Source organism: Entelurus aequoreus, linkage group LG25 (assembly GCF_033978785.1).
Source record: "Entelurus aequoreus isolate RoL-2023_Sb linkage group LG25, RoL_Eaeq_v1.1, whole genome shotgun sequence".
Lineage (NCBI taxonomy): Eukaryota > Metazoa > Chordata > Actinopteri > Syngnathiformes > Syngnathidae > Entelurus > Entelurus aequoreus.
In genome coordinates this window covers 18,198,153-18,214,239 of record NC_084755.1, presented here as the reverse complement: position 1 = coordinate 18,214,239, position 16,087 = coordinate 18,198,153, and the positions used below count along the sequence as shown (strand labels likewise).

Sequence of the window (16,087 nt, the reverse complement as noted above, 5' to 3'; positions counted from 1 at the left end):
CTGAATTTTGAATTTTAAAGAGTCGAAATTGAAGATAAACTATGTTTCAAAATTTAATTGTCATTTTTTTTCGTGTTTTCCCCTCTTTTAAACCGTACAATTAAGTGTGAATATCATTAATTATTAATAATAACATAGAGTTAAAGGTAAATTGAGCAAATTGGCTATTTCTGGCAATTTATTTAAGTGTGTATCAAACTGGTAGCCCTTCGCATTAATCAGTACCCAAGAAGTAGCTCTTGGTTTCAAAAAGGTTGGTGACCCCACTTTTGTGTTTGGAAATTGCTTTTGGTACACTGCAAAAACTGAAATCTAAGTAAGATGAAATATCTCAAATAAGGGTGATATTTGCTTATTTTCTGTCTGATGAGATAATTCTTCTCACTAAGCAGATGTTATGTTAGAGTATTTTACTTGTTTTAAGGGTTTTGGTCCTAAATGATGTCAGTAAGATATTACAGCTTGTTGCTGAGATGTTATGACCTATATTGAGTAAAACATACTTAAAACTAGAATAACAACTGTTGCAAAGCTGTGTCATCAACACTCACAAGTGTAAAACTACTTTTTTAAAGTAATTTCTTACTTCAAGCATGAAAAAAAAAATCATGATGCCGAGCGCATATCATTATGTCAAGATAATGGCACTAGCATTTACTTAATTTAAGAAAATTTTTCAACATATTGAGCAAAAAGGTCTCTTTTTTTTCTACCAAGAAAAGTGCACTTGTTATTAGTGAGAATATACTTATTTTAAGGTATTTTTGGGTTCATTGACTTTAGCTAATTTTACTTGTTTTGGAAAGTCTTGACAAGCCAAATGTTCTTGTTCTATTGGCAGATAATTTTGCTTAGTTCAAATAAAATGCTCCTCATTTCAGTATTTTTTTTTCTAGTTTTTGAACACTGACTTTTTGCAGTGTAATCTGTACATTTCACGTTAAACTTATGACTGGGGAGATATTTCCTGGGCGCACATACTGTGAATATGCTGAAATAATATGTATCCCATTTTAACTTCACATGTGATTAATGAAATTAGTCCAAATTCACACGTTTTGTTGTAGATGATGCTAAATATGCACAAAATAAACCACATTATGTTAGTACATCAGTTAAGGAAAATTAGTAAATTACATTAATAACATCCTGTAATTCGATTTTGATATTATTATTAATTTCATCTTCTGATGGATTGAAAATTAACACCAATAGGAGTTATTTAAATCTCGTCCACACTCAATTCCACCTTTTTGACTAATGAACATTATCAATACATTTATTCAGAAAGTATAAATAACAACAAATGAAGATAGAATACTATTAACCGTAAGTGTAAAAAAACAAAACATTATGATTTATGTTCTATTTTTCAACAAAAAAAAAAACAATCTGAAGTTGTCTTTAATTTTAAGTCATCATGCCATGATTTTACCAGTCCGTCCCACTTGGTAATAGATTGTTCTCCTTGTGGCCGCTGAGCTAAAATGAGTTTGACACCCCTGCTTTAACTATGTCCACATTTCTCAACCCATCCAAAGTGTCAAACTGTTCAGCTTATTTTTTCACATTCCAAAATGTGCTTTTCTATGTATTTTTTCAGCGTAATTCTATAACAAAATTCCACATTTGTGCAGCACGTCTAAAATGTTCAGCTCATTCAGGGTTTTATTGTACCACTTTAGTTACATGTGTCACAAGACATGGTAGTCAAAAGTAGTGAGGAAAAAAAGGACCCCAAACATTAGAAAGTAAAAGAAATACGGAATGTAAAATCTTACTTCCCTACTATTTATTTCCAACAACTAAAGCAAATGTACAAAAAATGATCTTAACACTGTGGCATGATTCCAGTCAACATTATTATTATTAACGGCAATTTCTTTTTAAAACAACATGACATAACTTACCGGTTCTCATTTATGTATAGTTAAATAAAGCCATTTAATGTAATGCACCGTCATGAATATGAAATACAATAAATTATACACATCAATATACATATTTTTGTCAATAGAATACTTCATTTTCACATGTTAAACATTCTAAAGTCTGTCCTTTTTACATGCAGGAACATAAGTATTTACATACATCCTTTCTCAAATTAAAATGTATAAATATTATATTATTGTTATTAATCATGTTTTAAATAATTTAAAAATATATATACTGAAGGAAGCTACCTTTATGTTGAAAACCTTTTTTTTTTTAAACCTCAATAGCTTTCAAGTTCGCTTCTTACCGCTAGGGGGCAGTATATTACAAGTCAGAGGCAATGTGAGTGGATTTATGATCTATCAGTTCAACTTGGTGGCTTTATTATTATATTGTTATATTATTGCACCTGCATTGATGTTGCACACTATACTCTGTCCAATGAAAAAAACATGTGTATCCAAAATTACTTTTCTTTGTTTTTGTGGTGGAAAAAAAGAGAAAAAAACAAACAAAAAAAAAACATTTCATTGCACAGTGACGTTATGCAGTATTACAAGACAAATAGCTAGCTTGTTTAGGTTAAAATAAGCAACATTAACAATTATGCACAAGAAAGAAAAAGGCATTCTCAAACATCAGAACGTCTTCCATTGGAGTCCATGCTGGTGAGCTTAACTGACGTAGGAACACTTTATTTGTTCTTAACATAAAGTCTCTGATTCTACATGAAGCTAAATACCATCGGTGGTGCAAGACGACAGACAAACATGATTTTACGAACTTCCTCCGGACCCTCAGTCGACAATCCAGCAACCACACATAAGCACTTCTTAGGGCCTCTTTAGGACCTGCAGCAGCTTGCACTTTGAACCTCCTTGCTCACGTACTCTTGAAGCTTGAAGTTTTCACTCGCATCCTTTGCCGATCGATGCTTCAGCTCCCTGAAATACAAAAAAAGGAAATGCATTTATCAAATTGACCCTAGATATACTGTAAGACGGCCACGCATACAAGAAGACCCCTCTTTTGTGGGCTAAGTCTAACCAAAATTTTTTTTTTTTTCAGTGAAATAACTGGTAAAAAATGTCTCCGTTGTTTGCTATCTTACCTAACCTTTGAGATACAGTGGTACCTCAAATCACAAGTCCGATTAGTTCTATGACCGAGCGCTTAACCCAGGGGTGTCAAACGTACGCAACAGGTTCTATCCAGCCTGCAGAATTAGTTTGCTAAGTATAAAAATGAACCAAAATGTTATAATGAAAAAAAAATGCTGTTCTAAATGTGTCCACTAGATGTCGCAATAGCAATTATTTGCATCATTGTAGATTATGCTACATATGTAAAAAACAAAAAACAAAACACATGCCGTTAGTGCACCAGTCGAGAAAAATGAGCAAACTACATAAATAACATTGTCAGGTTCAAACACTGATGACATCTATTAAACAAGACAAGAAGCAAAGAATCAAACAGAGACACAATTCAATTTGGACTCAATTGAGGAGAGTCGCCTGTACACTGTACCCTTGCACAGTATCTCAGCACGCTTTGGCAAACGATTGTACTCCTCCTTCTCTATTTGACTTTCTCTGACCACATGACCACAGCTTCCACTTCCAGAGGGAAGTGGGTCGTAAACAGCGTTGCCTTTAGTTACAGAACAGTTCAAAAGAAGAGGTTCGTAAAATAGTTAAAAAAGAGGTTCGTAAAATAGTTCCTTTCCGCTTTGAAGTCCTTGGGTTAGAACAATATCTTTCTGTTGATTACCATACATGAAAGAAAACAGAACACCTTCATTTTGCTTCCCCCCCCTACACAGTGGAGTTTTACGAGCCTTACTCTTGGTAGGTTCCAAATACAGCTTTTGCTTCTCACCGGGCCCTCAGTGTAACACAACATTTTTGAGATAATTTAGAAACAATTATATTCTAACAAACATCTTGTAATTTTATTTTGATATTCTTTTTTTTATCTTGATAGAAACATCTCAATTGACACCAAACTCAAGAGTCCTCAAAACGTATGAATGGTCTGTCCTACTTTACTGCTGTGGATGCCGGACTTTAAAAAATCGACAACTGAGAAAATTAGAGGCAACTGAAATGTGGTTCTTCGGAAAAATAGTCCGCATATCGTGGACTGAAAAGAAAAGTAATGAAGAGGTATTGGAAAAGGCTTAAAACAAGAATATCTGTAATTGCAACGATTCAGTTCCTCGGACATTTCATTAGAAAAGACAGCTTAGAAAAACTGATGTTAACAGGAAAACTAGTAGGAAAGAAAGCTCCAGGTCGACAACGAACAACATACACTACCGTTCAAAAGTTTGGGGTCACCCAAACAATTTTGTGGAATAGCCTCATTTCTAAGAACAAGAATAAACTGTCGAGTTTCAGATGAAAGTTCTCTTTTTCGGGCCATTTTGAGCGTTTAATTGACCCCACAAATGTGATGCTCCAGAAACTCAATCTGCTCAAAGGAAGGTCAGTTTTGTAGCTTCTGTAACGAGCTAAACTGTTTTCAGATGTGTGAACATGATTGCACAAGGGTTTTCTAATCATTAATTAGCCGTCTGAGCCAATGAGCAAACACATTGTACCATTAGAACACTGGAGTGATAGTTACTGGAAATGGGCCTCTATACACATATGTAGATATTGCACCAAAAACCAGACATTTGCAGCTAGAATAGTCATTTACCACATTAGCAATGTATAGAGTGTATTTCTTTAAAGTTAAGACTAGTTTAAAGTTATCTTCATTGAAAAGTACAGTGCTTTTCCTTCAAAAATAAGGACATTTCAATGTGACCCCAAACTTTTGAACGGTAGTGTATATCAACAGCCTAAGACCTTTTATCGGAAATATCAATAATATAGAACTCATACATAGAGCGGACGACAGCGAAGACTGGAGAGCCCTGATCATCGATGCCTGCAAACAGGCCTGATACCGCATGTTGATGATCTTGATGGATTGAAAATGAACACCATTGAGTTGACTGATGAACATTATCACATAATTTTTTTCAGAAAGTATAAATCACGACAAATAAAGGTAGAATACTATTAACCACAACATGTAAGTGTAAAAAAACCCCAACAACATTATGATTTGTACATTTTCAGAATGTGCTTGTTCTATTTTTAAACAACGAAAACAATCTGAAGTTGTCTTTATTTTGAAGTTATCGTGCCGTAATTTTACCATTATCATCTAAAATCTACTCCCACTTGGGATCAAAAATGAGTTTGACACCCCTGGCTTAACCCAAAACACTCGCATCTTAAATCAGCTCCGACAATTGAAATTAATTGAAATTAATTTAATTCATGCTTGGCACCCCCAAAATACCGCAATTTTAAACATGCCTTTTAAAAGAATAAAACTAATTTTAGACAAGAAATATTGTATGCAAAGATACGAATAACTAGAAACAACTACAGTAGTTTTTAAAAACTAATGTAAACTGCCATCCATCCATCCATCTTCTTCCGCTTATCCGAGGTCGGAGCCTAAGCAGGGAAGCCCAGACTTCCCTCTCCCCAGCCACTTTGTCCAGCTCCTCCCAGGGGATCCCGAGGCATTCCCAGGCCAACCGGGAGACATAGTCTTCCTAACGTGTCCTGTGTCTTCCCCGTGGCCTCCTACTGGTCGGACATGCCCTAAACACCTCCCTAGGGAGGGGTTCAGGTGGCATCTTGACCAGATGTCCGAACTACCTCATCTGGCTCCTCTCGATGTGGAGGAGCAGCGGCTTTACTTTGAGCTCCTCCCGGATGACGGAGCTTCTCCCCCCTATCTCTAAGGAAGAGCCCCGCCACCCGGCGGAGAAAACTCATTTCGGCCGCTTGTACCCGTGATCTTGTCCTTTCGGTCATAACCCAAAGCTCATGACCATAGGTGAGGATGGGAACGTAGATCGACCGGTAAATTGAGAGCTTTGACTTCCGGCTCAGCTCCTTCTTCACCACAACGGATCGATACAGCGTCCGCATTACTGAAGACGCCGCACCGATCCGCCTGTCGATCTCACGATCCACTCTTCCCCCACCCGTGAACAAGACTCCGAGGTACGTGAACTCCTCCACATGGGGCAAGATCTCTTCCCTAACTCGGAGATGGCACTCCATCCTTTTCCGGGTGAGAACCATGGACTCGGACTTGGAGGTGCTGATTCTCATCGCAGTCGCTTCACACTCTGCTGCGAACCGATCCCGTGAGAGCTAAAGATCCTGGCCAGATGAAGCCATCAGGACCACATCATCTGCACAAAAGCAGAGACCTAATCCTGCAGCCACCAAACATAATGTAAACTTGTTCAACATTAACTTATAGACCTGACTCATGCAGTACGTCCTTTGGGCTGCTTCTCCGTCGTGTAACAATCGCCATGTTTACATGGACACAAATAATCTCAATAAAGGCCCAATCAGATTAAAAGTGCTTTGTATAAACATGTCAATTGGAAGATTCTTATTTGATACGGTCTATTCGCAAAGAAATGTCATTCCGAACGAGAGGGGTGGTTTTTGCTGAAGGGACACGTTAGGGATGTTACGTTATGAAAATTTCATATCACGGTATTGTTGACTGTGTTCAATAAGCACTTATACACTAACAGAAATATAAAAAAATAAAAATAAACTAGCTGTGACTGTTAGAAAGCCTATTGTTTTGCATGTCTTGTGCTTTCCTGATAAGTGTTATGGCAGGCGTCGTGGTGTCCTACTCTGTTAAGCGTTGTCATGGCGGCGTTTGTTTACAGGCGGAAGTTATTTATTTTTATACAACTCGGAGCAGCCCAGATGGTTTATTTTGATTAAATGCTTGGAGCGTGAATACTAACGTCACGATCGGATCAATTAATTTAATGTCCATTTCAACAGTGGATTTGGAATGCCAATCAAGCAAGTTTTTGATTACCGTATTTTTCGGACTATAAGTCGCAGTTTTTTTCATAGTTTGGCCAGGGGTGCGATTTATACTCAGGAGCGACTTATGTGTGAAATTATTAACTCATTACCGTAAAATATTAAATATTATTATTTAGCTCATTCACGTAAGAGACTAGACGTATAAGATTTCATGGGATTTAGCGATTAGGAGTGACAGATTGTTTGGTAAACGTATAGCATGTTCTATATGTTATAGTTATTTGAATGACTCTTACCATAATATGTTACGCTAACATACCAGGCACGTTCTCAGTTGGTTATTTATGCGTCATATAACATACACTTATTCAGCCTGTTGTTCACTATTCTTTATTTATTTTCAATTGCCTTTCAAATGTCTATTCTTGGTGTTGGGTTTTATCAAATAAATTTCCCCAAAAAATGCGACTTATACTCCAGTACGACTTATATATGTTTTTTTCCTTCTTTATTATGCATTTTCGGCAGGTGCGACTTATACTCCGGTGCGACTTATACTCCGAAAAATACGGTAAATTAGAAAAAAATGTGCGCATGTAAACATAGCTACTAGGAACTGTTCTCGTTGTTTATGTTGCACATAGACATATTTGAGTGACGGACCGGAAAGGTCACAGTTGACAGCAACCAACATGTACATGTACACTACATTGCCAAAAGTATTTGGCCACCCATCCAAATGATCAGAATCAGGTGTCCTAATCACTTGGCCCGGCCACAGGTGTATAAAATCAAGCACTTGGGCATGGAGACTGTTTCTACAAACATTTGTGAAAGAATGGGCAGCTCTTGGGAGCTCAGTGATTTCCAGCGTGGCATCATAGGATGCCACCTGTGCAACAAATCCAGTTGGGAAATTTCCTTTGGGAACAACAGCAACTCAGCCACGAAGTGATAGGCCACGTAAACTGACAGAGATGGGTGAGCGGATGCTGAAGCGCAAAGAGGTCGCTGACTTTCTGCACAGTCAGTTGCTACAGAGGTCCAAACTTCATGTGACCTTCCAATTAGCCCACGTACAGTACGCAGAGAGCTTCATGGAATGGGTTTCCATGGATGAGCAGCTGCATCTAAGCCATACATCACCAAGTCCAATGCAAAGCGTCGGATGGAGTGGTGTAAAGCACGTCGCCACTGGACTCTAGACCAGTAGAGACGCGTTGTCTTGAGTGATGAATCACGCTTTTCCATCTGGCAATCTGATGGACGAGTCTGGGTTTGGAGGTTGCCAGGAGAACGGTGCATTTCAGACTGCATTGTGCATTTGATGGAGGAGGAATTATGGTGTGGAGTTGTTTTTCAAGAGTTGGGCTTGGCCTTTTACTTCCAGTGAAATGAACTTTGAATGCTCCAAGATACCAAAACATTTTGGACAAATCCATGCTCCCAACCTTGTGGGAACAGTTTGGAGCGGGCCCCTTTCGCTTCCAACATGACTGTGCACCAGCGCACAAAGCAAGGTCCATAAAGACATGGATGACAGAGTCTGGTGTGGATGAACTTGACTGGCGCCCACAGAGTCCTGACCTGAACCCGATAGAACACCTTTGGGATGAATTAGAACGGAGACTGAGAGCCAGGCCTTCTCGACCAACATCAGTGTGTGACCTCACCAATGCGCTTTTGAAAGAATGGTGGAAAATTCCTATAAACAGACTGCAACCTTGTGGACAGCCTTCCCAGAAGAGTTGAAGCTGAAAAGCTTTTTCAGAAAAGGCCTATCCAAAATGCGCAGTCTGTGCACACCTGTGGAATAATCATGCCGTCTATTCAGCATTTTCATATGCCACACACACCTTTGAGGTGGATGGATTTTCTTTGCAAAGAAGAAGTTCTTATTGAGATAAATGTGTCCTCAATATTTGAGAGGAATACGCCTTTTGTGTTCATAGGAATTTTGAAAACATTTCCTCTCCCTTCAAGACCTGATGTTACCATCACTTTTGATGATAAGCGGTCCACAAACCAACGCCGTATTTCATTTAGTTAAAAACAATAAAATAGTGATACAACAAAACTTCCACTATCACCAAGGTAATATTACAATTCAGTAGTACATTTTCCAAGCGTCTTTTCGTGTCGTTCTCGCTAATTTCCGGATCCTAAATGGCCGTCAAAGTGTACCAACTTGTCGGAATACGTCCTCAGACTTCTTCTGTCCAGGTGAGAGGCATGTTTTATGATCTACAATAAACTTCCAGGGAGCAAGGAAGCGAGGAAACACGTCGCCAGTCGATAACGTCGAAATTGTACACAGGCTTGTGAGCCGTCGTCATGTCTTTCAAAATGATTGTGAACGATGATAGGTGAAGTTCCACGAAAAGTGCAGTTCCCCTTTAAAAGGTGTCCATGTTTGGTACAGAGGGATTTCAATAATCAACAATTTGGCCACCTGCCTTGACTCACATATGAACTTGAAGTGCCATCCCATTCCTAACCCATAGGGTTCAATATGATGTCAGTCCACCTTTTGCAGCTACTACAGCTTCAACTCTTCTGGGAAGGCTGTCCACAAGGTTGCGGAGTGTGTTTATAGGAATTTTCGACCATTCTTCCAAAAGCGCATTGGTGAGGTCACACACTGATGTTGGTCGAGAAGGCCTGGCTCTTCAGGTCAGGACTCTGTGCAGGCCAGTCAAGTTGTCATTCATCTTGGAAGAGGAAAGGGCCCGCTCCAAACTGTTCCCACAAGGTTGGTAGCATGGAATTGTCCGAAAATGTTTTGGTATCCCGGAGCATTCAAAGTTCCTTTCACTGGAACCAAGGGGCCAAGCCCAACTCCTGAAAAACAACCCCACACCATAATTCCTCCTCCACCAAATTTCACACTCTGCACAATGCAGACTCGTCCATCAGATTGCCAGATGAAAAAGTGTGATTCATCACTCCAGAGAACGCATCTCCACTGCTCTACAGTCCAGTGGCCACGTGTTTTGCACCACTGCATCCGACGCTTTACATTGGACTTGGTGATGTATGGCTTAGATGCAGCTGCTCGGCCATGGAAACCCATTGCATGAAGCTCTCTGCGTACTGTACGTGGGCTAATTGGAGGGTCACATGAAGTTTGGAGCTCTGTAGCAACTGACTGTGCAGAAGTCGGCGACCTCTTTGCACTATGCGCCTTAGCATCCGCTGACCCCTCTCTGTCAGTTTACGTGGCATACCACTTTGTGGCTGAGTTGCTGTTGTTCCCAAACTCTTCCATTTTCTTATAACTGGTTAGCTTGATGACAGCTTGGCAAAAAAACTAAACAAAAGTGTTGATATTTTTGTTGACTCTAGTGTTGATGATATGTGTACTTACATGGCCACAGCAGTGAAGGCCAAGTCTACATTAAGACCCGTCCTAGCGCTGGTCTCCATGAAAGGAACCCCGAACTCCTGCAAGGTCAGAAGAATGGCACTTTAACGAGGTAGGGTAACGACTAGATAAAGATGAAGTAGATAGGATTGATCTGCTAAGGCTTTTCTTCTGCAGCCTGAAGTGAGTAGTATTGTACTTAATTGCCCCTCGCCGGTTTATACTTTGTTTTATGCAACATGAAAGGTTGATTTAGAAGAAGACATGGTTTAATTGGTTGCTGATTTGACATAAAACAGATGAAGATCTATTCAGTGACTGAGAGCTGATAAAACTCACTTGTTTATGCTTTGGTAAGGACCATATCAATGTATTTAAACAGTAACAACAATACTGTATGTTTGCTGCACCGGCTCGCTTCTCCCCCTCCAAACCATCCTATTAGCTTGATGTTTGTCGTTCTATGGTTTCAGGTCAACATTTGCAAAAAAAGGTGACAGTTGTAATTATTTGTTTTGTTTCTGCACCACAGCCCTTCCTGTTTAAAGGAATGCATATGTTTTTAATGTTAGGAACACATATTGTTAGGATAAACATGATGGTATTAGTTATTATTATAGTATATCATAAGGTACAACTGTAAATGGTTAGCACACACACACACACACACACACACACACACACACACACACACACACACACACACACACACACACACGTCTTGCCTACTTTGTGTGGACCCACATTTGGTTAGTAGTTGTGAGGGCCCCCCTTTCCACTATAGCTAGAATGATGACAAAAATATATCTAGCACTAGATGGGAGTAGAGAGTTGCAACCTCACTTCAGAATGCACACACACACACACACACACACACACACACACACACACACACACACACACACACACACACACACACACACACACACACACACACACACACACACACACACACACACACACACACACACACACACACACACACACACACACACACACAGTCTTGTATTTGTTATTGCTTGGGACCTCTGAAAAAATGCCTACCTCTTTAGGACCACCCTTTCTAGATATATAAAGATGTGTATTTACAACATTAATAATATATACATGCTATGAAAATATAAAAAAGCTTGTTGTGAAAAATGAGTTGGAATTTCACAATAAAAACTTTAGAATTTTGGCAGTATTATAATAAAAGTCGTAATTTTACTCAACGCAAGTCAAAAGTTTACAAGAAAAACGGAACATTTGTGCAATATTACGATAAAAGTAGGAATTTTACTCGATAACGGTCGCAATTTTACAAGAAAAAGCTTAAAACCTTGGCAATTTTATGAAAAGAGTCGTAAAGTAGAAAACTTTAAAATGTTGGCAATATAATAATCATCTGATTTTTACTTGTCAAAATTATGACATAAATCATAATTTTACTCCAAAAATGTCACTATTTTTACAAGAACAACCCAAAAAATTGGCAATATTGTGATAAGTCAGGATTTTATATGACAAATGTCACCATTTTGCATTAAAAAGTAATCATTTTACATAAAAAAAGTAATAATTTTACATAAAAAAGTAATAATTTTACGAGAAAATATTGCAATATTACAGAAACAGAAAGAATATTCCCAATTTTGTAAGAAAAAAGTTGACATGAGAAAAAGACTGCTTTTAGTTATTATTATTATTATTATTATTATTTTGTTTGTAATTGGTTTTCAATCATTATTTACTTCAAGTTATTACAGTATGTCTCTATATACATATTTATTTTATTTTTTTAATTTATTTTGGCCATAGGGGGCGCATTTCAAATTCTTACACACACTTGTTATTACATATGTTGGCCAGAGGGGGATCACTTCCAATGTGTACACACACTTGTTATTTCATATGTTGGCCAGAGGGGGAGCACTTTTAAAACCGACACACAGTCAATTTAAAAAAATCCCTCCTTTTTGGGACCACCCTAATGTTGATAGATTTCCCCACCAGGGGTGCTAATGAGATCTCTATTTTTGTTTTTTTGTAATGTGCTTAAGGCCGATGACAAACGAGTCACGGACCAGAGATGGCTCCTGTGTCGCACTTTGGGCAACCCAACTGTAGAAGCTAACTGTTAATGGCCACTATAGTCATAGTACCGTAGTGTATTTGTTCATCCTATGGTCACAAATGTGATGCGGGTTGTCTTACGTCAGCACCGAAAGTCGTAAAATCAGCTGTTCCCCTGGCGGCTTTTTTCGGGGATGAATAGGGAAGTCCTTCTTTAGCTGCTGTCTTGTTTTATCATATATTGCTGCCTTTGCACCTGTCAATGTTTACTTTTGTATGCACATTAAATCAACAAAAAATCCTGACTTTGGAGCAATGTTCACGGACTATAGTATTTGTCCCTCTATTAGATGCAATGGTTTTCCGTATTGGGACCATGATTTCGGTCCTAAATTGTTCTTCCTCATATGGAAGGTACTTTTCCTCGTTGATGTCTCAAGAAGGGTAGAAATAAAAGAACACACACACACACACACACACACACACACACACACACACACACACACACACACACACACACACACACACACACACACACACACACACACACACACACACACACACACACACACACAACCCTGACACGACGGTGTGAGGTATTTGCGAGTGACAATATTCCACAATCTCATTAAGATAAACCATCAGAGAAGCCATTACCATGGAAACTAGACTCAAATGAGACAAAGACAACAACTCGGCTTCTTGTACTAACGTCATACGTTATGTCGTACATGTATATTGTACTAGCACGCTGCTTTATTGTCATCATGTACTGTATTTATACATTTACCAATTACAAAAAACTAATTACCTATTTAGTGTTAATGGCATGAGATGTATTTGCTGTAAAATAAAATTACCCATTATCTGAGAAATAAAATAAAGGAATACATTTCATTATACTTGTATGTAACTGACAAAAATATGAATATAATTACATTAAATTAATTACAAATAATTAAAAACAATTTTTATTTTATTTTATTATTTATTTTTATTTCTCTCTGGTGTTATTTTCACCTCAATGTCAAAGTTTAGCAGTTTTTTGTTACGGTCTTGAACACCAGGATGCAGAGACAGTATGTGAAGTGCACATAAAAAAAACACATTTATAACAGGAAAACACCACAGAAACTGTGCAGCAAGGAAGTGCACAACAAGCAACAAGGCATAGGTAGCGTAGAGAAAGCTATGCGGTACGTTTAGGTACAAATATACTTGCCAACCCTCCCGAATTTTCCGGGAGACTCTCGAATTTCAGTGCCTCTCCCAAAAATCTCCCGGGACAACAATTCTCCCAAATTTCTCCCGATTTTCAGCCGGACTTAAGGCACACCCCCTCCAGGTCCGTGCGGACCTGAGTGAGGACAGCCTGTCGTCACGTCCGCTTTTCTTTCATATAAACAGCGTGCCGGCCCAGTCACGTTATCACATCTACGGCTTTTGGCGAGTGCACAACTGCACACACAACAAGAAGGAGACGAAGAAGAGACAGTCATGGCGACGACGAGTGACAGGGAATAGAACGAGGATCGACAATTCAACCCTAAACTCACTCCTTTTCTGCAGATTACATTTCACAGATGCTGCCTATAATAGAGTGATCTAAGTTGCTTGTTGCCATCTCCTGGTGAATGTTGGGTATAGTGTTCTGTGGTTACTTTTTGGTTGGCCAACGGTTTACGTCAGACCTGGGCAAATTAAGGCCCGGGGGCCACATGCGGCCCGTTAAGCTTTTCAATCTGGCCCGCCGGACATTCCCAAATCATTTTTTTAGATCTTTAAGATGGAAACTAGCTGCCATTATGATGTGCAGTCATGTTTTCTAATGACCGCAAGTCTTGAACTATACAAAGTATTTCAATGGTTGGAATCTGCGCTTATGGATGATATACCAGTTACTATTGTAATCTAATTAGTTACTATGGTCATCTAATTAGTTACTATGGTAATATACGTCACAGCAGCTCAGACGAGGCACCTAGCAGTGTGGGCGGGAAGCGTTTCCACAGACGCGGAAGGAGATTTTCACAAAAAAGTTCTAAAGCTTAGTGATATATCAGATATATCAGATTGTAGGTGGGTTTATTTTATACCCTTCGCGTTCATATTTCACTGTTTGTTGCATTTTTGTTGTGTTTCACTTGATTGTAAAATATGTCGATCGAAAGGGCGTGTGACATTCGTATTTTGTCAATATTCAGTGTTTTATCGTTCATAAAAAAATGTAAAATTCCATTACGTTTTTTAAGGCGGTCTGTCATAAAGTTTTTTGCATTTAATCAGACATTATTGTGAGGTTTTGTATTAGTGTTCCTAAAAATAGATATACCGGCCCCCAGACACATTTTTTTCTCTAAATGTGGCCCCCGAGTCAAAATAATTGCCCAGGCCTGGTTTATGTTGTATTGCGCATGCGCACCCTGATGGCAAGTGTGGGAGTCGGTTCTGAAGTATGAAGTAAAGAGACGTAACTTCATCACCTCGCCTGGTTATTGACTCCAACCCACAATATTACACTGCACATACCTATGCTCCTTCAAAGGCTGTGCTACTGGCTGCAAAGCATTGCACTTTCAAATACAACAATGAGTAGAGGATTGTTATGTGTGTGTATATGTGTAAATAAATGAACACTGAAATTCAAGTATTTATTTTATTTATATGTATATATATATAGTATATATATAATAAAATACTTATATATATATATATATATATATATATATATATATATATATATATATATATATATATATATATATATAGCTAGAATTCACTGAAAGTCAAGTATTTATTTTATATATATATATATATATATATATATATATATATATATATATATATATATATATATATATATATATATATATATATATATATATATATATATATATAAGAAATACTTGAATGTCAGTGAATTCTAGCTATAAATATACTCCTCCCCCCTTAACCCCGCCCCCCAACCTCCCGTATTCGGAGGTCTCAAGGTTGGCAAGTATGGGTACAAAGCAAAATGACCAAAGACAGATGTGTCTTCTAATTGCCATTTAGGAAAATTAGAGGGAAAGTGGTGACAAGCAAAAAGTGGAAAATTATGCAAAATTCATGAAAAGTAATAATAAAGTCCAAACTGTCAGGGGAGATCATGACATTTGTCTTTTTAAACGACAGAATGCAATTTCAGCTTTGCAGAGGTCATGTTATGTGTGTGTTTTTGGTAATGACATCTACAGTGCTTTTACATGCACGACATTTACTCAAAATGTAGATTTTCATTCTCTAAATGTCAAGTTAAACGGACACCAGCTTCAAAATGCCTCACCTTTGCAAGCCTCTCGCCGTCCTCTCTCTTTACCACCCTCTCGTGAGTAGCATCGGCCTAATGAAACCAGGACAAATCATCCAAAAGGAAGAGAAAAAAAAAGGCTAATGAGTCCACACATAAACATATGTACACCCACCAGCTGTGGAGACCGGCTGGCCATTTTTTTCCACAGTTTACATAACAGCCATGGTTGGCGTCCAGGTAGTAATGAGTCAAAACGGACTCCCAGGATGCTAATTTGAGGGCTGACACGGCGGTGTGTGTGTGTGTGTGTGCGTGTGTGTGTTCTTGAATTTCTACCCTTCTTGAGACATCAACAAGGAAATGTACCTTCCATATGAGGACCGGTGAACAAGTTAGGACATAAATTATGGTCCCAATACGGAAAACCATTGCATCCAATAGAGAATGTCTCATTAGCACCCCTGGTGGTGAAATGTATCAAAATTAGGGTGGTCCCAAAAAGGAGGGATTTTTTTTCGAATTGACTGGGTGTCGGTTTTAAAAGTGCTCCCTCTCTGG

At 38.4% G+C, this 16,087-nt stretch overlaps 1 protein-coding gene across 1 annotated transcript in view; it reads right to left on the bottom strand.

Annotated features, from left to right (window-relative positions):
- Nucleotides 1-155: 155 nt before the first annotated feature.
- LOC133642213 (ras-related protein Rab-26-like) overlaps nucleotides 156-16,087 on the bottom strand; it is a 139,131-nt gene continuing 123,199 nt past the window's right edge. Inside the window, exons 7-9 of the mRNA XM_062036294.1 lie at nucleotides 15,563-15,619; nucleotides 10,186-10,262; nucleotides 156-2,879 (exon numbers count right to left, since the gene is read on the bottom strand). Coding sequence (XP_061892278.1) covers nucleotides 2,780-2,879; nucleotides 10,186-10,262; nucleotides 15,563-15,619 — 234 coding nt within the window. The 3' untranslated portion in view covers nucleotides 156-2,779. The remainder of the gene's footprint in view (nucleotides 2,880-10,185; nucleotides 10,263-15,562; nucleotides 15,620-16,087) is intronic.